At 39.1% G+C, this 25551-nt stretch overlaps 3 protein-coding genes across 3 annotated transcripts; 2 read left to right on the top strand and 1 right to left on the bottom strand.

Moving 5' to 3' along the window:
- Positions 1 to 704: 704 nt before the first annotated feature.
- LOC138034773 (uncharacterized) lies at positions 705 to 13045 on the bottom strand. The gene is made up of 3 exons (XM_068881884.1): positions 11011 to 13045; positions 2665 to 3033; positions 705 to 871 (listed from the first exon to the last, which is right to left on the bottom strand). Exons 1-3 carry the CDS (start codon positions 13043 to 13045, stop codon positions 705 to 707), a joined length of 2571 nt encoding a protein of 856 aa, XP_068737985.1.
- A 1130-nt stretch (positions 13046 to 14175) lies between these two features.
- Positions 14176 to 15798, top strand: LOC138034772 (uncharacterized). Its single transcript, XM_068881883.1, has one exon. The coding sequence runs from the start codon at positions 14176 to 14178 to the stop codon at positions 15796 to 15798; it is 1623 nt and encodes a 540-aa protein (XP_068737984.1).
- A 1056-nt stretch (positions 15799 to 16854) lies between these two features.
- On the top strand, positions 16855 to 17808 carry LOC138034770 (uncharacterized). Its single transcript, XM_068881882.1, has one exon. It carries the CDS (start codon positions 16855 to 16857, stop codon positions 17806 to 17808), a length of 954 nt encoding a protein of 317 aa, XP_068737983.1.
- Positions 17809 to 25551: the final 7743 nt, after the last annotated feature.

Below are 25551 nucleotides of genomic sequence, written 5' to 3'. Positions count from 1 at the left end.
CTTGTGCGGCAATGTAGATACTCTGCAACGACTTTCTCACAGTGGCACTACAGCTGAGAGGATGGTTAACATCGTTGTGGTCCAAAAGGCATGGAATCCGGCTTCTTCGCAGTATTGGGTATACTGGATTACAATTCGTTCCGGAATCATATTACGAATTACATTTAGGTGTCTCCACAACCTCACCAGTTGATAACTTCATGTATTTCTGTCCAAATGGGAGTTCTTGTATGATGTGCGGACTCGTTATAAATGTCAAAATATGGTCAAGTTGGCTAGGATCTACTCGCATTCGGGGTACTATACTTCAATGGGAAGGGGAACGCCCCGACCAAACACATTTTTGTGCTGGCGCGCAATTTTCACTCGGTACTCAGTGATACCAGGCAAGTACCTCTGAAGGCGTTTGAAAGGGACTAGATCAGCCATTATCGACAAAACTTGCCTTCTTGTATCCACGAGGATGCATTTTTGTATTTTTCTGCCAGGGCTTCAAGGTATTTGTGGGCGCTCACCAACTGCAGATCCAAGCTCTTTGTCCACAAGCATTGACGACTGCAGTGCAATCCCATAAATATGCTGCATCCCCTGGCATAATCACATCCAAAGCTGCTATACAATGACATCTTTTGCCTTTTTTACGTGATTTTTTCGCGTACGTGGGCCCGCCTCTTCTCACCTCTTCCTGGGTCGAGTTAATTTCTCTACGTTACAACTTTCCAGAATTTATTGAGTTGCTTCCTTCGTAAGTACTGTTCACTATGCTCTTCAGCTGGCACTTGTGTTGACTCCTCGTCGCTGCCGTCTAATCTCAACTCCATCATTCCTGTATATATGGCCGATAAATTGCTGTCCTCAGCAGAGCTGCTTCCTGAAATATGGAGTCTCAATAGCATTAGTGGGCTAGATCCTGCTCTAATAACTTACATATTTCTTATTCAGCAACCGCGAGGCTCGTACTAGGGGAATACCGGCCTTAGGTCATGGGGACGATATCCTACCAGTACGGTTCCGACCAAGCTTAACCAAAAAGAGATTGACCACACGACTGAAAATTGTTACGAAGAAATGCCATGATGACGGACTGGAAAAACATCTCATACTTCAAGCGCGCGATTTTGATCGGGAGGCGAAACAGGCGTATACTTTGGTCTGATGTTACTAAAAATAAAAGGGACAGAGATTTGCAAGAAAAATGAAAGGAATCTTTTTTGTTTAAAGCAAGTTCTTTTAGAAAAACGTAAGCCGGCCATAAAAGAACCAAAAAATTTCAAAAGTGATCGTGCGGGATCATTCGGGACAGTTCCCAGTCCAATACTGAGAGAATATTGGACCTGCAATGGAGCTATCCGATTTGCTGATTTTAGTTATTCGCCCTCTGAACTAACTTAGTCGTGTAACAAAATGTGATATTACTTGGCATAGTTGCTAGAAAAAACCAATATCAATTTTACAATTGGTATATAAATAATACGATAACACTGTTATGGTCTGGTTGAAGGTCTCACAATGACAGCATGTACCATAAAAATTCAAGAGAAACGATGGCAAGAATTTTAGCTCAGTTATTTGTAATAGTGGATTTTTTGCCATTCGCCTTTCTGCAGAGCTTCAGTTTAACTACGAATTGCTTGGTAATTAAACAGACGGGGCTCTTGTAGGTTAGTTTAAATGTCACTGTCAGGCTTTTACTTGTTGGTCGTATCTTATCCTTACCTCATCCAATCGAGGGGGGCATACGTCGGCGGCTGCTTCTTGCGTGTTTAAGGACGCTGCTGCTTGCGCTCCTGGAGAATCTTCCATTTCAATGTTGCTCTGGTCGAGTCTCTTCCGACATTGCGGACATATGACTGTGAACTAATTTACCATTGTTTAATTGAGCTATTTTGCACATTGCCAGCTAAATAATAAAAGAAATTCTGGGCTTCGAGGTATGTAAGTGCAATCAGTGTTTCGAAATTATCGCTCCCCTCCCCCCCCCCCCCCCCCACCCCCTTGCGCAATGAAGAAAGGAAGAATAAAATGTATCTCTTTTCGCACAATAATGCTATAAGATACAACGTACATTTAATTCATTCTTGGACTGCTTGGACTTGTCTTAAAACTTTCACCGGCCTCCCACACATGTTTCTACAAAGTAAAATATAACCTTCCACGAAAAAAGGACCTTGTGAAAATTTGTACTGTTCCTCCGTTGAAAACCGCCTCTTCCCTCACTCCCGCCCCCCCCCGCCTCCCCCACCTCAAGATATAACGCTATTAGCTATTACGCTATTACTTCTCTGAAGTTACATCTTGAAAATTGTCCTGCAAAGCCAGGACAACAGTGTGGCTAGGATGATTAATTTCACGCAACTTACTTGAACCAACCGGGGTTACGATGTCGGTGGCCTTGAAGAGACGACAAGACTGTTCAAGGGTTATTCCACGTTCACCCTTCACATTAGTAGTCCTATGCGCTGCCCATGAATTTGGAATTGAGCACGTTTTTCGGTTGCTTCGCCACCTTAGCCCAAATAAATCGCGGTGTCTTGGGCAAATAGTAACATTCAAAGAGATCTCGTTCTCATCAAAGATGCCTATCATTGACAGTAATGAAAGAAATGGTCAGATAAGTGAAATTTAATTCTGCAGGTTACATAGTTGACTAGTTTTAGACTTTACCTGCCCGGGCCAGCTGAAGCCTTGCTTCCGAATTCAAAGCAGATTCTGAAACGCCGCATGTTTTGAGATGGCCCTTGATATCGTTGCTGCAGTCACCAATTCTTACTACCTGATCAGTAGCCGGACGATCTGGGCTTTCACCGCAATCTCCCCCAACATATTTTGAATATCCACAGAACGCCATGGCGCTTAACGAGCCCACACCACGTAAGTCACGAGATTTTTTAGACCTGGACCTCTTTCCTTTTCTCTTCAGATAAAAAAGGCAAGGATGGTAAATCCAGAAACCGCTGATAAGTTTTATGTCGTTAACTCCTCGCGACTTGTTTCCAATGCTGCAACCGACATTTATCCGAAAATTTGCGACACCTGTCAATATTGGAACGCATACTCACTTTAATTTAATAATATATGAAATGAATAAAGTCGACGCAAACAAATAAATTTAAGCAATTTTAAAAGCTAATGAAGCTTGAATCTGCTTTCTAATTTAGTCCTGAAAGGCAGTCAATAGTCCAACATTATTTCACTTTACATTTTGAGAGAATGTTACTTTGGGGTTGCTGATGGCAACTGTGCAGTGAGGTTGTTTTCTCTGGTGAACGATTATCAGCGCTCGGCAGCTGCAGGTGGGAATTTACACATTGGTACTTGCAAAGATGGAGAAATCTGAATTTAGTTCCTTACGAACGTTTTTCCAAGAAAACGAGTCGACATCTGCTGTAAATAAAACGTTCAGGTGAGTATCGGCTAGATAAAACACATCGCAACTTCGCAAATTTTATTGAAGCTCGTTTATTAATGCTATTAACGAACGAAGTTATTTTGTGTCAGAAATGCGACTTTTATCTCCTTCGTAGACACGATAAGATTCCGTACTTCTACCAGTTTCTTGCAGTAACTGTTTCGGACCGATTTCATTGGAAAATGTTTAAAACTAACGAAAAATCTGCTGTCTATTGTTGTTGTCACGTTCGTGACGCTTAGGTCAAAGGTCACGTTTTCAGGAAGTAGAACTGCATTTACTTCGCCTTTTCAGCGCTCACGATTTTAATTACCCAAAAATTTTATTTCACTAATTTGAAGAAGAAATCATGCCCTTTCAGACTGTATAAACCGTTTTGGGGAAATCCATGTATCAGAACGCCTTTTGAGCAGCTGAAAATAGGCTAAATATTCACTTCTCATTCAGCTGTCTTCAGCCATAAGGTTTCAAAATTTCGTGAAATGTTTGATTTCTAATCAAATCGCGATCCAAATAGCTCTAAATATACAAGAAAGAGAGTAGAAATGCGACGTACAATTAGCTTTTAATGATAATCTTTACTTTCGATGTTACAAGTCTCTAAATATGCCGTCTATTTTCGATCGATTTTGGCCGATTTTGGCCATCGGGAAGAAAAAGTTCGTTAATGAAAACACTAAATGATTTAACGAACTTAAAATAATATTTTTGTAACTAGTGCCCTAAGAACTTCATTCTGGGGGAGTTTGAAGAAATTCCATTTTTTGGCTATTTCCCGGTTTAGTCGATATTTAGGCGGAGCCGCTCTTAAGCGCTCGCTCCAATGATTAGGCTTAAGCATTCTCGTAAAATTTTAGGTTTCATTTCGCGGCTCGGTTAATTACACTTTTCATGAGATCGTCTGAAGAAGAAAGCACTCGTCTACTCATTAAGCCTAAGCGCTAGCTTCAATGATTAGGCCTAAGCACTCCTAAAATTTTAGCTTTCACTTTGCCGTTCGGTCTGATTAAGCCTAAGAGCTCGCTTCAGTGATATATAATTTAGGCCTAAGCATTCTCGTAAAATTTTAGCTTTCATTTTGCGGTTTGATTAACAGTTTTTACGAGATCGTCTGAAGAAGTAAGCACTCGTTTACTGATTAAGCCTAAGCGCTCGCTTCGGTGATTAGGCCTTGGCATTCTCGTAAAATTTTAGCTTTCATTTTGTGGTTCAGTTAAGGACACTCAACGTGTCATACACCTCGTTCTTTAATCCACAAATCCTAAAAACGCCACTTAACAACAGGCCGTTATTTTCAATTATTATTCAACTACTACGTGACTTCGGACCCGGTCACAACCATTTTATTCTTTGGAGTTATCAAATATTCAGTCATCGACCACGGGACTGCGGACCACGATGGCAGTTCATTTTAATGCTTGCCCTTTAACAGTTTTCATTCATCGACTACGGGACTGCGGACCGCGGTGGCAGCTTTTTTAAGTAGGACGTTTGCTGGGCCGGGTATTCTGCAATCGCTCCATAAATAGTAAGCTCATCTGCAGGCATTAACTGTAGGGGAATATCTTGCGTGTTGTCCTCGTCTCCGAGCGAACGGTGTCTACATGCTGTAGTGGCGTTTTGCAATTATGCTTACCATTTGATACACTCACCGTTGTAATTTATTCCAGCCGCAGCACAATGGTCTCCACTTTGACGCCTCTTGATAGGGGTTCTTTGAAAGATAGTATCTCCTATAGGTTGACATAAAGCTTTAAGAAATTCTTTTTCCTCACTTATCCGTTTGTCGCCCATAATCACGGTTAAAAGCTGAAATGTGCCTTGCACATATTCCGATTGTTATCTGTTACTGAAAGTGCATCAGATGGTCTGCAGTAAATCAAAGTTGTCGATTATTTGCGTATACCTCGTGCATGGGAACGGTTTCGATTAAACACTAACGTAAGATGACGTGTCTCAATATCATTGGACTGTTTCCACGAAACTCTCAAACGTTCTTTGTCTCTTTATCCCTGTGATTGGTTGAATTCTATTACCCTCAAACATTTTCCAGATCTACCGGCGAGAATATTTTGACATATTAATTCGTTATCGGTTGTTACGGCTTGCCGCACATCCGAAAAAGCTTCTTTTTTAACGTTTCCTGCCTTTACTCGCAAAATGGGCCTCTGGACGATCCAATTAGCAAAACCCGGGGACAAGCCAAAAGTGTTTCGCGATGGTTCGCCCCTAAAAAAGAGTGATGGACAGCGTTATGGTACAGTGGTAAACGTGTCATCCTCTGTCCAAGCAGGGAGTAATAAGCTCTTCATCAAGGTGAGACTTAAAGATTTATCTTTTCCGCTTACAATAATCCCTACTCTAGTTGGATTAATTTTACATGACTATTGTCTTGGGTTTTGAGAAATTGTTGGCTGGAAATTCTTTCCAAGTTTGAGTTCCAAATACCACCACAATCTATTCATTTCCGTTAGCAATGACAGAAAAGTCTCGGTTTAAGATCATCCGGCTATTGTTTACACGTGTCGCGGGAAGCTTGCTTTTGAAGAACGAGGCATACAACAATAGCCGGGTATTCGGAAATTCAAGCCTATCGACAAAGATTTGTTTAAGTTACGTTTAACTGTCTTTGAAAGTCATTCACTAGAAAACTTTACCTGGTGCGATGTTCATTCAGGTTGAGATGTTGGTCAAATTTTCTATGCTTTGTTTCTAAACAGCATACTCTGTGAGGTATACCTCGTCACACATAGATTCCTTTTAGAGAACTCAGCAAAATGATTCCTTATTGATTTTGGATATCAATATTTTGAAGATTTGAAAATCGTGGCTACAAATTTGGCAGTCTTTAGAGGTATGCGAATTTATGAGTTCGAGCTACTATATGTGTCGCGAGGCATTTGTGCAACGCACTGAAATACGAACATTCCATTTACGCAAGTTCATATATTTCATAAAAATTCTTTGACTTGGTCCATTTAAGTTCCAATAAGAATAAAACGCAAACAGCGGCTACAAACATTTGCTTGAACTGCATTACTTTTATAAACTTAATGTTTCCTATGTTACTACATGCATCATCAGAAGTGATTATTATTCAGTTACAGATAAATTTAAATTAAAAAATACAGCTGTAAGGACTGGGACTAACGAAATTGATTTTTCCCATAAAAAGATAAACTAGCTCCTTCCTTCAAGTCAAAAGTAGTGTACAGAGCAAACTGGTGGGATTGCAATGATTTCTATACAGGGAAAACGATACGCAGATTACGTGACAGAAAAACAGAACATTTTAAAGCCCTGACTAAAAATTTTCACGAATCTGCAATTGCTGATCATGTTTTCTCAACCAACTACAGAATTAAGTGGGATCATTTTGAAATATTAGCAACTGATCGATCAGACAAGCACATGATTGTAAAATTAAAGATTTTCTGTTTATCTGTGATCTAAAGCCAGCCTTAAATGAAAACGTTGGCAGTGAGAAACTTTATTTATTAGCATATTTCTTGTCGTTTTATGTCAACCAATTTCGAATTTAAATTTATCTGTAACTGAATAATAATCACTTCCGATGATGTATGTAGTAGCATACGAAACGTTAAGTTTATAAAAGTTATGCAGTTTTATCAAATGGTTGTAACCACTGTTTGCGTTTTATTCTTATTAATTTATTTCATATATCGTATAAGTTATTTGAAATAGCTACGTCTGCCTGTCCTATTTTCATACGAAGCTTGAATTCGAATGTTTCTATCGACAGACTCACCACCCTTCTCGAGTCAGAAGTCGCGGGATAAAATCGCCCGATTTCGATTTTTTTTTTTTCACAACCTACATGGCAAGCGTTTCCGTGAGGTTTTCAGCCCCATTACCCACGCATCCAAAACAGAAAGGGGTACTTTACGTAGTATGGCGTTATATTCCCGCCAAAATTCAAGGTTTGCTTTCGATGTTTAAGTTTAATTTAACCTTGTTCTTTACCATGCGACGTTTGAGTTTCGTAATTGCACATTGCTGTTCATCATGCGACATTTGAGTTTTATCATTCAGACATCGGAGTTTTAACATTCAGCATTCAAGTTTTAACATTCAACATTCAACATTCAAGTTTGAACATTCAACATTCAACGTTCAACATTCAACATTCAACATTCAGTATTCAAGTTTCAACATTCAACATTCAAGTTTTAAATTGAACTTCGCGGATGAATGGTTGACCTTTTGAAGCGAATCCGCTGCGAGCGTTGGGCGCAAGGAGTCACGCAAGCGAGACGGTAATGAATAGCTAGGAACAGCCAAAAATGGCGGCTGGCGGATATTTTCATGCTTATCATATAGTTTAGGAGACAATCGCAAGGCTTGAAAACCTACGTGAACCATTTGAAATTGATGGATTATTCATGAGATTGGATTATCTCAATCGCTTTCTTGTAAACGTTGATAATGACAGTAATTCACAAACAGATGGAATTATCAAGATGTAGCTTTTAGCTTTTTGTGTGATTTGTGGAGTTCTTGATGAAAGGGCCTTCACTTACTTGAAGTTCTGGATCTGCCAGTGTAAGGTGTCCCTAGAGCTGCAGTCTGCATGCTCTATTGCAGTCCAGATAATTATGTTTTGATATAGACTGTAGTACTTGACCTACCATGCCATATTTTGTAGATTTTTGGAGGGATTATTCATTTCTAGTTGGTGTCAAAAATTGACATCACTCTCACATCTCATTTTGTTAGTTACTGTTTTAAAATTATATGTAAATTAATTGTTGTGATATGCATCTCTTTTACACCCCTCATGCTTTTCTCTTACAGGGAATACTTTTACTGCCGCCCTGATGTGTGGAAGGAATGAGGCTATATTGACAGGCACATCATGTGACAAGCGTGTTATCTGCCAAAAACTAAGTACCAGTACTCAGCTCACCACTACTCAGATAGATTAAGCCCTGGTTGTTTACAGATTTAAAGTGCATTGTAAGCTATTGTAAACTATTGAAAATATCCCATGACTAAGGCTTAAAGACTGGTAAGAAACAGATCTTACAAATTCATTTTAAACATTTTTAACTCATTCCAAGTGGATTTTTCAGGCCAGTGTTGGGGTCAATACCGAGAATCTGGAGCTTAATTCATTTGTGATTGGCTAATGGGATGTTTTGGTTAAAATTTTCAACCAAGAGAGGGCATTTCTAATGATGTGTCCAAGTTAGCTCTCTTGCTATTCCTCTTGGACGCCTTTAAGTGAGTTTTGGAAAATGTGCTTAACCTTTTATTCAAAGAGTTAATTAAGGAGGCAGAAAATGTTGTACCTTTTGAGTTATTACATGAAATCCTATGTTCTTACCATTCGAATGAAACCACTACAGCAGTACAAAATGAAAATTTTGATTTTTCCAAACGTTTACATAGTGACCATTGTTGCAGTGAAAGGTAAAGAATCACAAAAATAAATCATTTTAAGACCAGCCCTTAATTTTACTTGAGTACAATATGGTTTAAGAGGGCTTTATTGATCATTTCGTTTAGTACAGTTGAAAAAACTTTTAGAATTGACTTTGATTAGCACACCATGAGTATTAGTTCTTTTGCTATAAACCTAATTATACAATGCCAATGTGTAATCTGCACTCCGGCACTGCAACAAGTTAGCCAGAAACTGAAATGACTGTAATTCACTTTTTTAATCCAATCTTGTTTTAAAGTGGCCAAAACCTGTGTAGTGAATTGAATAGTGAATTACATTTTCATTGTACGGAGGTTTTGCATCTGTTGTTTTGATGTTGTTTCTACACCCTTCATTTTGCTGTACGTAAATAAGTCAATTAAGTGGAGATTAAGATTTACAGAAAGTCTGCATGTTTTGAAGCCACTTACTAGGCTGAGATGATGTTTACATCACACAGTTGTTGTAGAAAAGGTATGGAATTTAGCGGAAAATCAAATTTGCAGAATTTCTGCATACAACGTTTTCAAGCCACTAGGCTGAGATGCAGAATTTCTGCATCACAAAGTTGTAGAAAATGTAAGAATTTAGCAGAAAATAAGATTTGCAGAATTTCTGTATCCGACGTTTTCAAGCCATTAGGCTGAGATGCAGAATTTCTGCATCACACAATTGTTGTAGGAAGGGTATGGAATTTAGCAAAAAATAAGATTTGCAGAAATTCTGCGTCACACAACTGTAGTAGAAAAAGTATCGAATCTAGCGGAAAATCAAATTTGCAGAATTTCTGTATCCGACTTTTTCAAGCCATTAGGCTGAGATGCAGAATTTCTGCATCACGCAGTTGTTGTTAGTAAAAGTATCGAATTTAGCGGAAAATGAAATTTGCAGAATTTCTGCATCAAACGTTTACCAGCCACTTGGCTGAGATGCAGAATTTCTGCATCACACAGTTGTTGTGGAAAATGTACAGAATTTATCAGAAAGTAAGATTTACAGAATTTCTGCATCAAACTTTTTCAAGCCACGCAGAATTTCTGCATCGTTCATTTGCGTTAGATAAACTATACTGGAATTTGTCTGCAGCCTGTAGTCCTGTGGACAAGAACACCTTTTCCTTACTGCAGTTTTTTAGCTCATTTTTTGTGTCCGTGTGTTACTCGTAATTTTTGATTGTATACTTTTAGTTAAAATATGACTGCAGAGTAATTATGATCTATTAAAACAACTGTTTGAAATTGTGATTCGGTCGTGTTAACAGTGTATCACTCCAACTTTTAATATTACCGCAGTCAAGTCTTTTAAGTCCCTTTCGGAAATCACGTTTTATACAGAACGAAAGTGGGCTTTTATGACGGAATTTTGTATTTTGGAAAAACCCATTTTAGTTTGGAACGCGTTTATTAGAACGAGTACTATTTGAGTAGCCTAATTTACGTGCTCTTTCCCTTAAAATGCACACGCACTCCATGTAAAATTATTTTAATAGCCAAGATATGATAGACTTTATTTTTGAAAACAAGCTCTACAACTCTGGTCCATTTGATGCTGAACACCTATTATCAAAACAGCATTTTGCTACATAAAAGGTCAATGTTTATGAGAATCCCTATACCCATGCCTCCTGTGTCCACCATTTTACATGAAATAGAGTGGTTTTATTAAACCTATGTGTTCCAAAATAGTATATAAGAATAATATTGTTAAATATTAAAAAATTATTATAAAAAACGTTCACTGGCTATATACAGTTAAAAACTTTCGAGCTTTCGGCTGTCAGGCTGCAGCCTTCAATGGAAATGAATGGAAAAAATGATGACGACTACAATATATACAAAAATAGGTGAGAAAAAGAATATAAAAACGGGAAAAAATATTTGCCAAAAAAAAAACTAATTGTTCTTTTTTAAAAGAATGAAGTATTGATTAGGGAGCGGCCTAGAATTGTTATCTGCATGATCTATCGAAGCGGTGTGCCAGGATTCCAGTGTCTTGCGGGTACGAGAAGAACCCTTGTCAATCACTTGGGAATTTTTAAAGTCAATAGAGTGATTTGAAGACCAAGCGTGTTTAGCGATGTTGGAGCCTCTTGCGTAAGACTTCACATTCCTCATATGTTCTTTTTTTCTGGTTTCAAAGAATCTGCCAGTCTCGCCAACATAACTCCATGGGCAGTCGGCACAAGATATTTTGTAAACCACGTTAGGTTGAAGATCGATCGGAGGGCGGGACTTAGGAGAGGGAAACTCCTGTTGTAAAGTCTTGAATGGCTTGCTGACAACTCGAATATCATGTTTTTTAAGGAGTCTAGTTAGAGGCTGAGAAATGCCATTAATATAGGGGAGGACTGCATAACTGGAGAATTCGGAGGGTGCAACCCATTTAAAAAACATGCAAACAAGTTCCTCAGGTGTTGGGATGGGATTTGTTCGCTGAGGAGAAGATTTTTTCTTTAGAATGTTGGAGATAACATTTTGGGGGTAATTGTTAGATCGTAGAGCGTCGATGACATGAATAAGTTCTTTCTCTTTTCCTTGTTTTGTGCTCGGGAGATTAGTTGCGCGATGTAACAAAGTCTCAGCTGTACTGGTCTTGTGTCGTTTGTCATGATGGGAGAAGAAATCTAGATACCTATCAGTGTGGGTTGGTTTACGGTAAACCCCAATAATGAGATCATTATCCTTGCGAGTAACCAAAGCATCCAGAAAGGCGATCTGGTTATTGTTTTCTTCTTCGATGGTAAAGGAGATGTGTTGATCGATACTGTTGAGTGTGTTATGGAAAGAGTCAACGGCGTTTCTTTTAATGATACAGAAACTATCGTCAACATATCGTTTCCATACTTTAGGTGGAACGGGAGTTGTGTTGATGGCCATCTCCTCGATTGCTTCCATACATAAATTGGCAACCATGGGACTGACAGGGCTGCCCATGGCACAACCATGGATCTGTTTATAAACACTGTCATTGTAGACGAAGTAGTTATTGGATAGGCCAAAGTTCAACAAAGAGATTATATCAGTAGTGTCAAGTTTTGTGCGTAAGTGTAGTGATTCATCACAATCCAGTTTATTTTTTATGTAATCACAGGCTTTCTTGACAGGAATGGCTGTGAAGAGCGATACCACATCAAAGGACAGCATAATTTCATCGTCTTGTATGTCAATGTTGGAGATTTCATCGACAAATTTGGAGGAATTAGGGACTGAGAAACCATTGCCATTTTGGAGAGGTGTCAAGATGTTGGTTAGAAACTTTGAAGTGTTATAGAGCGCTGAACCAATAGATGAAACAATGGGTCTGAGTGGGTTGCCTTCTTTGTGGTGCTTGATTGATCCACGGATGGCGGGTGGTATAGTGTCAGTGGAGCGAAGTTTTCGATACGTAGAATCGCAGATTTTTAGTTGATTCTTGAGTGTTAAAAGTCTATTGTTCAGTTCACGTTCAATTCTTCGGAAAGGAGGTTTGGAGACCAGTTCATAAGTGTTGTGGTCATTCAATAAAGCATTCATTTTGTTGTTGTAATCAATGGTATCTAAAACAACAAAACAATTTCCTTTGTCTGCTTTCATCAAAATCCTGGTGTCATCTTTTTTTAGATCCTTCAGAGCTTTCCTTTCCTCTTTTGTGATGTTCTTGTGGAGAGGTAATCGGGCTAGATGTAAGATCGCGGCAGTGGAGGTTCGTATAGAGTCCTTCTGTTCATCAGGTAGATGGGTAATGGCGGCTTCTATTTCAGAGACAATGTTCTTGTATGGGATTTGGTTGGGAGTTGGGGCAAATTTAGGACCCTTTTCTAGAAGAGAACGTTCTGCAGAAGAAAGCGGTTTTATCGATAGATTGACTACCCAATTCTTCTTGTCGATAAAATGAGTTGAGCAGTTATCTTCATTCCTCAAGTTATAGAGCTTTTTGTCATGTCGCAACTGGATACTACTGCGGACGGATTCTGCTCTCATCTTCAGAAAATTCTGAAACACCATTAAGGTGTTCTCAGAAATCAGAGGTGTCAAGTCATTCATGGTCTCAAGTAAGATCCTTCGTTTTTCTTTAATCTGGTCATGGCAGATGGAAATTCTAGCTTTCATGCAGTGCCTGCTCGCTCGTTCCATAATGCGTCTGAAGATAAGTTGATTGCCAGGTGGTCTAAATTTCAGAGACTTCGGGAACCTGTGTTGTTCAAGTGCCATATGAGTAAAATGCAAATGGCGGTGGTGTGCTTCTAATTTGTAGGTCGTCTTTTCCATGGATCTTGCTAATTTTAGGGCTTTCTTCCCGGCCTCAAGGCGAATACGTTTAGAAATAGAAGAACCGTAGCCAGGGTAAAACATATTAAAAAATTAGAATAAAAAACGTTTACTGGCTATGTACAGATAGAAACGGTGGGGCTTTCGGCTGTCAGGCTACAGCCTTCAATGGAAATGAATGGAAAAAATGATGACAACTACAATATATACAAAAAAAGGTGAGAAAAAGAATATAAAAACAGGAAAAAATATTTGCCAAAAAAAAAAAAAAACTAATTGTTCTTTTTTAAAACAATGGAGTATTGATTAGGGAGCGGCCTAGAATTGTTATCTGCATGATCTATCGAAGCGGTGTGCCAGGATTCCAGTGTCTTGCGGGTACGAGAAGAACCCTTGTCAATCACTTGGGAATTTTTAAAGTCAATAGAGTGATTTGAAGACCAAGCGTGTTTAGCGATGTTGGAGCCTCTTGCGTAAGACTTCACATTCCTCATATGTTCTTTTTTTCTGGTTTCAAAGAATCTGCCAGTAACACCAACATAACTCCATGGGCAGTCGGCACAAGATATTTTGTAAACCACGTTAGGTTGAAGATTGATCGGAGGGCGGGACTTAGGAGAGGGAAACTCCTGTTGTAAAGTCTTGAATGGCTTGCTTTAAAAATTCCCAAGTGATTGACAAGGGTTCTTCTCGTACCCGCAAGACACTGGAATCTTGGCACACCGCTTCGATAGATCATGCAGATAACAATTCTAGGCCGCTCCCTAATCAATACTCCATTCTTTTAAAAAAGAACAATTAGTTTTTTTTTTTTTTTGGCAAATATTTTTTCCTGTTTTTATATTCTTTTTCTCACCTATTTTTGTACATATTGTAGTTGTCATCATTTTTTCATTCATTTCCATTGAAGGCTGCAGCCTGACAGCCGAAAGCTCGAAAGTTTTTAACTGTATATAGCCAGTGAACGTTTTTTATAATAATTTTTTAATATCTTTTACCCTGGCTACGGTTCTTCTATTTTTAAACGTATTCGCCTTGAGGCCGGGGAGAAAGCCCTAAAATTAGCAAGATCCATGGAAAAGACGACCTACAAATTAGAGGCACACCACCGCCATCTGCATTTTACTCATAAGGCACTTGAACAACACTGGTTCCCGAAGTCTCTGAAATTTAGACCACCTGGCAATCAACTTATCTTCAGACGCATTATGGAACGAGCGAGCAGGCACTGCATGAAAGCTAGAATTTCCATCTGCCATGACCAGATTAAAGAAAAACGAAGGATCTTACTTGAGACCATGAATGACTTGACACCTCTGATTTCTGAGAACACCTTAATGGTGTTTCAGAATTTTCTGAAGATGAGAGCAGAATCCGTCCGCAGTAGTATCCAGTTGCGACATGACAAAAAGCTCTATAACTTGAGGAATGAAGATAACCGCTCAACTCATTTTATCGACAAGAAGAATTGGGTAGTCAATCTATCGATAAAACCGCTTTCTTCTGCAGAACGTTCTCTTCTAGAAAAGGGTCCTAAATTTGCCCCATCTCCCAACCAAATCCCGTACAACAACATTGTCTCTGAAATAGAAGCCGCCATTACCCATCTACCTGATGAACAGAAGGACTCTATACGAACCTCCACTGCCGCGATCTTACATCGAGCCCGATTACCTCTCCACAAGAACATCACAAAAGAGGAAAGGAAAGCTCTCAAGGATTTAAAAAAAGATGACACCAGGATTTTGATGAAAGCAGACAAAGGAAATTGTTTTGTTGTTTTAGATACCATTGATTACAACAACAAAATGAATGCTTTATTGAATGACCACAACACTTATGAACTGGTCTCCAAACCTCCTTTCCGAAGAATTGAACGTGAACTGAACAATAGACTTTTAACACTCAAGAATCAACTAAAAATCTGCGATTCTACGTATCGAAAACTTCGCTCCACTGACACTATACCACCCGCCATCCGTGGATCAATCAAGCACCACAAAGAAGGCAACCCACTCAGACCCATTGTTTCATCTATTGGTTCAGCGCTCTATAACACTTCAAAGTTTCTAACCAACATCTTGACACCTCTCCAAAATGGCAATGGTTTCTCAGTCCCTAATTCCTCCAAATTTGTCGATGAAATCTCCAACATTGACATACAAGACGATGAAATTATGCTGTCCTTTGATGTGGTATCGCTCTTCACAGCCATTCCTGTCAAGAAAGCCTGTGATTACATAAAAAATAAACTGGATTGTGATGAATCACTACACTTACGCACAAAACTTGACACTACTGATATAATCTCTTTGTTGAACTTTGTCCTACCCAATAACTACTTCGTCTACAATGACACTGTTTATAAACAGATCCATGGTTGTGCCATGGGCAGCCCTGTCAGTCCCGTGGTTGCCAATTTATGTATGGAAGCACTCGAGGAGATGGCCATCAACACAACTCCCGTTCCACCTAAAGTGTGGAAACGATATGTTGCCGATAGTTTCTGTATCATTAAAAGAAACGCCGTTGACTCTTTCCATAACACACTCAACAGTATCGATCAACACATCTCCTTTACCATCGAAGAAGAAAACAATAACCAGATCGCCTTTCTGGACGCTTTGGTTACTCGCAAGGATAATGATCTCATTATTGGGTTTACCGTAAACCAACCCACACTGATAGGTATCTAGATTTCTTCTCCCATCATGACAAACGACACAAGACCAGTACAGCTGAGACTTTGTTACATCGCGCAACTAATCTCCCGAGCACAAAACAAGGAAAAGAGAAAGAACTTATTCATGTCATCGACGCTCTACGATCTAACAATTACCCCCAAAATGTTATCTCCAACATTCTAAAGAAGAAGTCTTCTACTCAGCGAACAAATCTTATCCCAACACCTGAGGAACTTGTTTGCATGTTTTTTAAATGGGTTGCACCCTCCGAATTCTCCAGTTATGCAGTCCTCCCCTATATTAATGGCATTTCTCAGCCTCTAACTAGACTCCTTAAAAAACATGATATTCGAGTTGTCAGCAAGCCATTCAAGACTTTACAACAGGAGTTTCCCTCTCCTAAGTCCCGCCCTCCGATCGATCTTCAACCTAACGTGGTTTACAAAATATCTTATGCCGACTGCCTATGGAGTTATGTTGGCGAGACTGGCAGATTCTTTGAAACCAGAAAAAAAGAACATATGAAGAATGTGAAGTCTTACGCAAGAGGCTCCAACATCGCTAAACACGCTTGGTCTTCAAATCACTCTCTCCACCTTAAAAAGTCCCAAGTGACTGACCCCGGTTCTTCCCGTACCCGCAAGACACTGGAATCCTGGCACACCGCTTCGAGAGACCATGCAGATAACAACTCTCGGCCGCTCCCTACGCAATACTCCATTCTTTTAAAAAAGAACAATTAGTTTTTTTTTTTTTTTGGCAAATATTTTTTCCTGTTTTTATATTCTTTTTCTCACCTATTTTTGTACATATTGTAGTTGTCATCATTTTTTCATTCATTTCCATTGAAGGCTGTAGCCTGACAGCCGAAAGCTCGAAAGTTTTTAACTGTATATAGCCAGTGAACGTTTTTTATAATAATTTTTTATCTTTTACCCTGGCTACGGTTCTTCTATTTTTAACTGTATTCGCCTTGAGGCCGGGAAGAAAGCCCTAAAATTAGCAAGATCCATGGAAAAGACGACCTACAAATTAGAAGCACACCACCGCCATTTATATTTTAATCATATGGCACTTGAACAACACTGGTTCCCGAAGTCTCTGAAATTTAGACCACCTGGCAATCAACTTATCTTCAGACGCATTATGGAACGAGCGAGCAGGCACTGCATGAAAGCTAGAATTTCCATCTGCCATGACCAGATTAAAGAAAAACGAAGGATCTTACTTGAGACCATGAATGACTTGACACCTCTGATTTCTGAGAACACCTTAATGGTGTTTCAGAATTTTCTGAAGATGAGAGCAGAATCCGTCCGCAGTAGTATCCAGTTGCGACATGACAAAAAGCTCTATAACTTGAGGAATGAAGATAACCGCTCAACTCATTTTATCGACAAGAAGAATTGGGTAGTCAATCTATCGATAAAACCGCTTTCTTCTGCAGAACGTTCTCGTCTAGAAAAGGGTCCTAAATTTGCCCCATCTCCCAACCAAATCCCGTACAACAACATTGTCTCTGAAATAGAAGCCGCCATTACCCATCTACCTGATGAACAGAAGGACTCTATACGAACCTCCTCTGCCGCGATCTTACATCGAGCCCGATTACCTCTCCACAAGAACATCACAAAAGAGGAAAGGAAAGCTCTCAAGGATTTAAAAAAAGATGACACCAGGATTTTGATGAAAGCAGACAAAGGAAATTGTTTTGTTGTTTTAGATACCATTGATTACAACAACAAAATGAATGCTTTATTGAATGACCACAACACCTATGAACTGGTCTCCAAACCTCCTTTCCGAAGAATTGAACGTGAACTGAACAATAGACTTTTAACACTCAAGAATCAACTCAAACACTGCGATTCTACGTATCGAAAACTTCGCTCCACTGACACTATACCACCCGCCATCCGTGGATCAATCAAGCACCACAAAGAAGGCAACCCACTCAGACCCATTGTTTCATCTATTGGTTCAGCGCTCTATAACACTTCAAAGTTTCTAACCAAATCTTGACACCTCTCCAAAATGGCAATGGTTTCTCAGTCCCTAATTCCTCCAAATTTGTCGATGAAATCTCCAACATTGACATACAAGACGATGAAATTATGCTGTCCTTTGATGTGGTATCGCTGTTCACAGCCATTCCTGTCAAGAAAGCCTGTGATTACATAAAAAATAAACTGGATTGTGATGAATCACTACACTTACGCACAAAACTTGACACTACTGATATAATCTCTTTGTTGAACTTTGTCCTACCCAATAACTACTTCGTCTACAATGACAGTGTTTATAAACAGATCCATGGTTGTGCCATGGGCAGCCCTGTCAGTCCCGTGGTTGCCAATTTATGTATGGAAGCAATCGAGGAGATGGCCATCAACACAACTCCCGTTCCACCTAAAGTGTGGAAACGATATGTTGCCGATAGTTTCTGTATCATTAAAAGAAACGCCGTTGACTCTTTCCATAACACACTCAACAGTATCGATCAACACATCTTCTTTACCATCGAAGAAGAAAACAATAACCAGATCGCCTTTCTGGACGCTTTGGTTACTCGCAAGGATAATGATCTCATTATTGGGGTTTACCGTAAACCAACCCACACTGATAGGTATCTAGATTTCTTCTCCCATCATGACAAACGACACAAGACCAGTACAGCTGAGACTTTGTTACATCGCGCAACTAATCTCCCGAGCACAAAACAAGGAAAAGAGAAAGAACTTATTCATGTCATCGACGCTCTACGATCTAACAATTACCCCCAAAATGTTATCTCCAAAATTCTAAAGAAAAAATATTCTACTCAGCGAACAAATCCCATCCCAACACCTGAGGAACTTGTTTGCATGTTTTTTAAATGGGTTGCACCCTCCGAATTCTCCAGTTATGCAGTCCTCCCCTATATTAATGGCATTTCTCAGCCTCTAACTAGACTCCTTAAAAAACATGATATTCGAGTTGTCAGCAAGCCATTCAAGACTTTACAACAGGAGTTTCCCTCTCCTAAGTCCCGCCCTCCGATCGATCTTCAACCTAACGTGGTTTACAAAATATCTTATGCCAACTGCCCATGGAGTTATGTTGGCGAGACTGGCAGATTCTTTGAAACCAGAAAAAAAGAACATATGAGGAATGTGAAGTCTTACGCAAGAGGCTCCAACATCGCTAAACACGCTTGGTCTTCAAATCACTCTATTGACTTTAAAAATTCCCAAGTGATTGACAAGGGTTCTTCTCGTACCCGCAAGACACTGGAATCTTGGCACACCGCTTCGATAGATCATGCAGATAACAATTCTAGGCCGCTCCCTAATCAATACTCCATTCTTTTAAAAAAGAACAATTAGTTTTTTTTTTTTTTTGGCAAATATTTTCTCCCGTTTTTATATTCTTTTTCTCACCTATTTTTGTATATATTGTAGTTGTCATCATTTTTTCCATTCATTTCCATTGAAGGCTGTAGCCTGACAGCCGAAAGCTCGAAAGTTTTTAACTGTATATAGCCAGTGAACGTTTTTTATAATAATTTTTTAATATGTTTTACCCTGGCTACGGTTCTTCTATGTTTAAAAATATTTTTAAAGCTATATAGCTGAAAGTAACCAAAATAATAACCCTAACAAGTCTGTTGATATGGCTCAACTCCTGACAGCTTTCCATGACAAGTATGTGCCAGCTACTGAGTTCAATGGTACCAAAGAAGTCCTCCATAAGATTCCGTTGGATGGAGATCAGCTTACGGAAGAGCATGCAAGAAATGTGCAGTGGACTTTACAGACTTGGGGCAACTTCATTTGATCGTCTTGATGGTTTGGAAATAAATCATGCTGATTGGCACTGGAAAGTTAAGCTTTTCGAGGTAGACACAAGTCTTTTTATATCAATTAAACCCCTTTACCTTATACTTGCCAGTATTTTGTAGCGATCTCTGTTATTAACAGTGCCATTTACAGTGTATTAAGGGGTGCAAAGTGAAATTGCATACGCATTCCCAATAGCCTCACCTACTTGTATATCAGCATGTGAACCAACACTGAACAATATATCCTGTTCTTCTTTCCTAGTAGGTTAAACAGTACTTACATGCATTATAGATATGGTCATTAACGAACCTCTTTGAAGTTGTAATTACAGTTATAATCCAAACATGAATCTTGATTAGATGGGGAAAAAAAGGAAATAGTTAACTGTGGTTACTGTAGTTGTAAATATTCTAACATTTTTACTGTTTGGAATTCACGAAGGCTTGGACCAAGTCTCACCACAGTAGTTGCTAAATTTCAAGGATCAAAAATCTGATTTGGTGATGCTGGGAATGTTTTTCAGTTCAATTGATGAGCATATTTTTGCCGTCAAAATCTCTTATTAATTCCTCCACAACCAGTCACTACAGTCCAACCTGTCATCCTTGGGGAAAATTAGTGTGTGTCAGCATAAAAGAGGCTGCCCACATAATAGTGTTTTCAGTCTTTACTATTTCTTAAACAGATTGCAAAAGAGATGTTTATAAAGGCTGAATCAAGCGGTGACATTGGAACATCAATAGCATCAATGAACCGAACAGGAAAGATCACAGCACAGAAAGGACCATATGATCAGTACAATGCATTCAAAGAATTCTTTGATAGGGAGACTGAGGCCCATATAATCACTGCATGGCTGGCATTTGTAGGTTTAGATAGAATGGATGGTAAGAAGAAAATGTAATCGCATGAATTTAGTAATTTGGGTTTGTGTGACTAAGTAAATGTAAATTGTATGCCTGAGTTTGTTATTACTGTAAATTTTCCTCTATTAGTCTCCAGGGGCTTCTTAATTTTAACTCTCACAAATAAAGAGAATAGGGGAGAGGGCTTATTAAATTCCTGCTAGTCACAGTCTGTTTACACTATACATAAAATACACTACTTTTCTTACTTTTCTAGCAGTAATTGCAATCAATCCAGTTTCAAAGTGATTGAAATAACTAGCAGCCTTTTTTATAACCTAACAGAAAAAAATGTATTTAATCTAGGGGGGTTTGAGCTGAGTAGAGGCATTATGCCTGCTCAAACTGTCTGAGACAAAGTAAGCCTGTTATATAGTCAAACCCCTCTAAAGGACACCTACCGTAGCCAGACACCCCAGCGGACACTCAAATCATATTGGTCCAAACCTCACATGAAGCCTGGATTACTTCCCCATTATTGACAGTTCAAGGTGTACCCTGCGAGAGGAAAATTCCAGAATCTGCTAAAACATGGACAGAGGTGCAAAAAAGAACTTAGTTGCATGAGGAGATTGCAGCCTTTCTGGACCTATCTGAGCTACATGAAGGAATGTCTTACATGGAACATGGAAGGCTGCATGGGTACACATGCTGTGTAGATGGATGCAACGAAGTCTTCATGTTACATCCCATGAAAGTGAAGTAGGGCAACTTTGGTTTATACCAATAAATAATTTATTAATATTCTTTTGTTATTAGACTTTCTTCCTTCCCATGCAAGGTATTAGTATTATTTCTGCACTGTCTTCCCGATTTTGATGACTGGATGCAGGGTATATGTCAAAAAAATATGATTCTAGTTTCAAGAAGTTGTGATTTGGCAATAGTTCATCTGCTGGATTCCCTATTAGCTGAGATCAGTTAAAGATTTGGTAATAATTCGGATGATTTCATGCTGTCTTACATAAGACAAATAACTAGGGGTTTTCAATAGAATTGGTCTATTATTATTTTTTGTAGGCATGAATGTTCCCAGCACTCCTTCATTTCACCTGACCTGTTAACAAATGACGAAAGAGATGATGAAGGGTACTACAAATGCAGAGATGTCAACTGTTTTCTCCTTTACAAGACCAATGCTAGTAGAAACCGGCAAGTTATCTACTGGAAACATATCAACTAGTTTATTGTGTTTATGAGTGTTTAAGTCATTTGCAGGAAATACATGGCTACTCAGCCTGGCATTATTTTTTTGTATTTTTAGGAAGTATCCAGGTTTTGTTATAAAACGATCATTGGCACTGTTGCATTGCAGTTATTAACACAGTATCAGATTAAATGCTCCTCAGGTTACAGGCAATAACTTGTTCAAAAAAATTACTTTGTTTGAGAAAACATTTTATATGGAAGCAAACAAATTCATTAGTTTTTCTGGGTATTTTTATTTGTATACACATGAACGGAAGACCCACGACAACATCCCAGAGCAGTCATCCAGTGTCAGTGGGGAACCCCAAGAGCAAGTAGCAGAGGACTATAAGTACAACTACCATGCAGCTCGTCTGTTTTATGGTCTTCTGATGGTGAACACTCACGACTCGATTAGAAAGGGGGATGCAGCACGACTGATGGATTGCATGAAAATGTCACTTTTGTTTTTCAAGAAATTCAAGAAACACAAACATGCTTACACAGTGCTGTTGTTTCTTTGAAAAGTATTTGCAATTTTGTCTGAAAGGGAAGCTTTCCATCTTTGCTGGAATCGCTTTTTTAACGGAAAAGGGGGAAAGGGCACAAACATCCCACTTGATTTAAAGATGGAATTTTATAACCACATTCTGAAATCATGTCTGAGAATGCTTGGAGGAAATATCAATGCCAAGAGTGCCCAAAGAGTTGCTAGGTGTCTGACAATGATGCAGAAAGTACTGGATTCAGTCGACTGTGATGTTAGGCTAGTTAACAAAAGTGGGGCCCACAAGTTGGTTGAAGCTCAGCAAGCAGTATCCCAAATTGTAAATGATCTTGTTGAAGGAAATGTATTTAGCTTTCAGCGAGGTAGAGAAGGATATACTGCTTTTCCAAATTTTGAAAGGGATATCCTGAAGGGTCTTGATTATAGAGACTTGTTTTCATGGTCACGAGATCTTATCAAAACATGGTATGTTATGTACGAGTAAATATAAAAGGCTGCCTCAATTCCCTAGGTTGACTTTGACTGAGATGCTCACCACAAGTCAAAATGATCTTTTAGATTCAATAAACCCTTTAATTAAGGCCCAGTTACATTATGTAAAAATTTCTTCTGGTTTTGTACTTTCTAAGTGTTTGGAGAAATTTTCTAAACATCAAAGCAGTTCGACTTGTCTGCTTATTGCTTTCTTTTTGAGCTGTCTAATGTATTGCATAGCCGTGTCGCAAGATGAAATAAGATCTACATTGCGGCTCAAAGGCTTAAAAGCAAATTATCAAATTCATCTTTACTGACACTCCTCCTCTTCTCCAGAATCATCGGATGAATCAAAGTAGTCACACCAGAACAAATCACGCATGTCTGTATGACAATCTGTGGCTGTACGTGAATTTTGCTCCTGGCCAAAGGGTTGACAAAACATTGCATCAGCAGAAAAGTCTATGTCTTCAAACTGTTCACGAAATATTTCTACAATGTCTCTGGCAAGTTGCATTGAGGTAATGTTATGATTTTCAATCAAATATTCAATATCAAAAATGTGGGTGGCTTCACTCACAATACCTTCAATGACATATCAGAAAATCCATGTGCCATAACAGTATTCCCTAATATGGGAAATGAAATGTCTTGATTAAGTGTTTCCTGGATTTCAAACAGTGCAGATCTTAAATCATTCTAATCTTCTGCAGTAATGCTTCTTGCTGTCCCTGATCCACTCTCCTGATCAAAAGTAGATCCTTCAAATGCCGGCATCTGAACATTGCATTTGTTGCCACCACACGTGCACATTCTGTGGCAGTTGTGGCAGCAGCCATGCCCTTCTGGGAGAGATTGTATTTCACGCACAAAATCCTTGAAAAGGGCCACTCGAAGGCCTGTCTATTTTGAAGCAAGCTTTATTTTTTTTGTCACAGAGACGCAGCTGCTGACCATGGTAAAACGTGATATTATGTGCCTCTGCCATCCCTGCCTGCTCTGCCTGCCTTGCCTGCTTCTTGCAAATGACTACGCAAATCTGGGGCAGGACCACAGTGTATGACATATCTTATGTCTTTAAAGTTCACTCCTAGGCTAAGTGCAGAGGTGGCAATTACTACTCTGATGGGATTATCATCATTCTTAAAAGACTTTCTTTCTGACTCCTTTAGTTCAGCAGGGCTGTTGCTGTGGTACACTGCAAGTAGACACTTAGTTTTTGACTTGTTCTCATCTATATAAGCAAGGTGTCCCAGTTTCTTTGAGTAGGTAGCTCAATACAACTGACATGTCGTTAATACTCCTACAAAATACAATAGTCTTTGGAGTTTCTTCCTGTTTAGTGCCAATCTTTTTAACAAGCCAATTGAAACAACTCAGCCCTCTCTTGACATCCTTGGCAGAGAACCGAATATTTTCATTGTTAACTGACACATCCCAAGAAGCTTCACGAGAGCTTCTCTGCTTCTCTGTTCCACAGTGGCTTTCAAGGCAAGTAAAGGGGTTCCTGGTTTAAGAAAGGATCTTATTGAGGCAATGTCCCCATAAGCTTCCCTAAAAGCTGTTTTCTTGTTAGTAGCCTGGCCCCTTAATAAAAAAGAAAACAAGATATTATAAATCTCGTATAACACCACTACACCTATAGCACTATGTAAATAGTTTTTACTCTTTTAGTTACAGTGGAACCTCTATATAACGAAGTCCTCTGTATAATAAAAAAAATTCTTTGCCCCAGTAAAAGTAGAATTTATGAAAAAGAACCTCAATATAACAGAACCTCATTATAACGAAGATATTGTGCCAGTCCCTTGGCCCTTTGTTACATTGAGTTTCCACTGTAGTATGGCAGATGTAGAGCTACTCTGTAGATATACTGTCAATAAATCGTTATTGATATTATTGAAAACAACTTTACTCCACTTAATACATTGTAAAGTATTGTGTCAAATAGTGCATAGCAGTAGGCTGATTTTAAACCAAACATAAGCAGACAAAAGAAAACAGTAGTTGTAAGATCACTCTAGTGTATTACAGTACTGCAACCATGCTTTAGCTTAGCAAGTCTGATAATTTTTTCTCCACAAATTACAACCAAAAAGTTACCAATCGATCGACACCGACATACATACATCTCAAGTTTTCAATGTCGCATATTGAACTTAAGCCTACTGTATGGTGGAAACACAATGAAAGGAAATACCGAATACCTACCAACTTTGAGCAACATGAGCTTCATCTATGACAATGAGCTCCACATTGTTTCTCAGGGTGGACTTCTTGAAGTTATTTATCCAGGTCTTCCTCAGCCACATTTCTGCACTACCAAACACCAACTTGTATTTGCCCTTTAGTATATTTTCATCCATTTCATGGCTATCGCCAACAGCTGCAGCTGATATGCCTATGTCGGCAAGTTCCGGAACCTGCTCCTCTGTTATAGCATTCAACGTGCTAACAATGATAACGTGACAATTTTTTCTGCCGTTTACCAACTCGAAGATTCGCGGATATAGTTGGAAAATTAAGCTTTTACCAAATCCTGTTGGTAACAAACCCAACACGTCTTTCTTCTGTAGCAGTGCTACGATACATTTCTTCTGTTCATCCTTTAAACAATCGATATTAGGAAAACTTTCGAGACCACTTTCTATCGCTTCTTCCAAACTCAAGGCCGCCATTTTTGTTTACTCATCTTGATCACGTACGTCATCATCACATGGTACTAATTGACCAATCAGCATGGCCGTCTATCTTATGAACAGTCGAGCATTGGTCGAAAAGCAAAAACAATGGACTGCGAACAGGCACTTTATTTTTCTCTCCCCTTGTCTCGTGCTTCGCGCTCGTGTCACACTCCACGAGAAATATT

The sequence above is a fragment of the Montipora capricornis genome, unplaced genomic scaffold, assembly GCF_036669925.1.
Source record: "Montipora capricornis isolate CH-2021 unplaced genomic scaffold, ASM3666992v2 scaffold_17, whole genome shotgun sequence".
In the NCBI taxonomy this organism is placed as follows: Eukaryota; Metazoa; Cnidaria; class Anthozoa; order Scleractinia; family Acroporidae; genus Montipora; species Montipora capricornis.
This window is presented reverse-complemented; position numbering and strand designations above follow the sequence as displayed.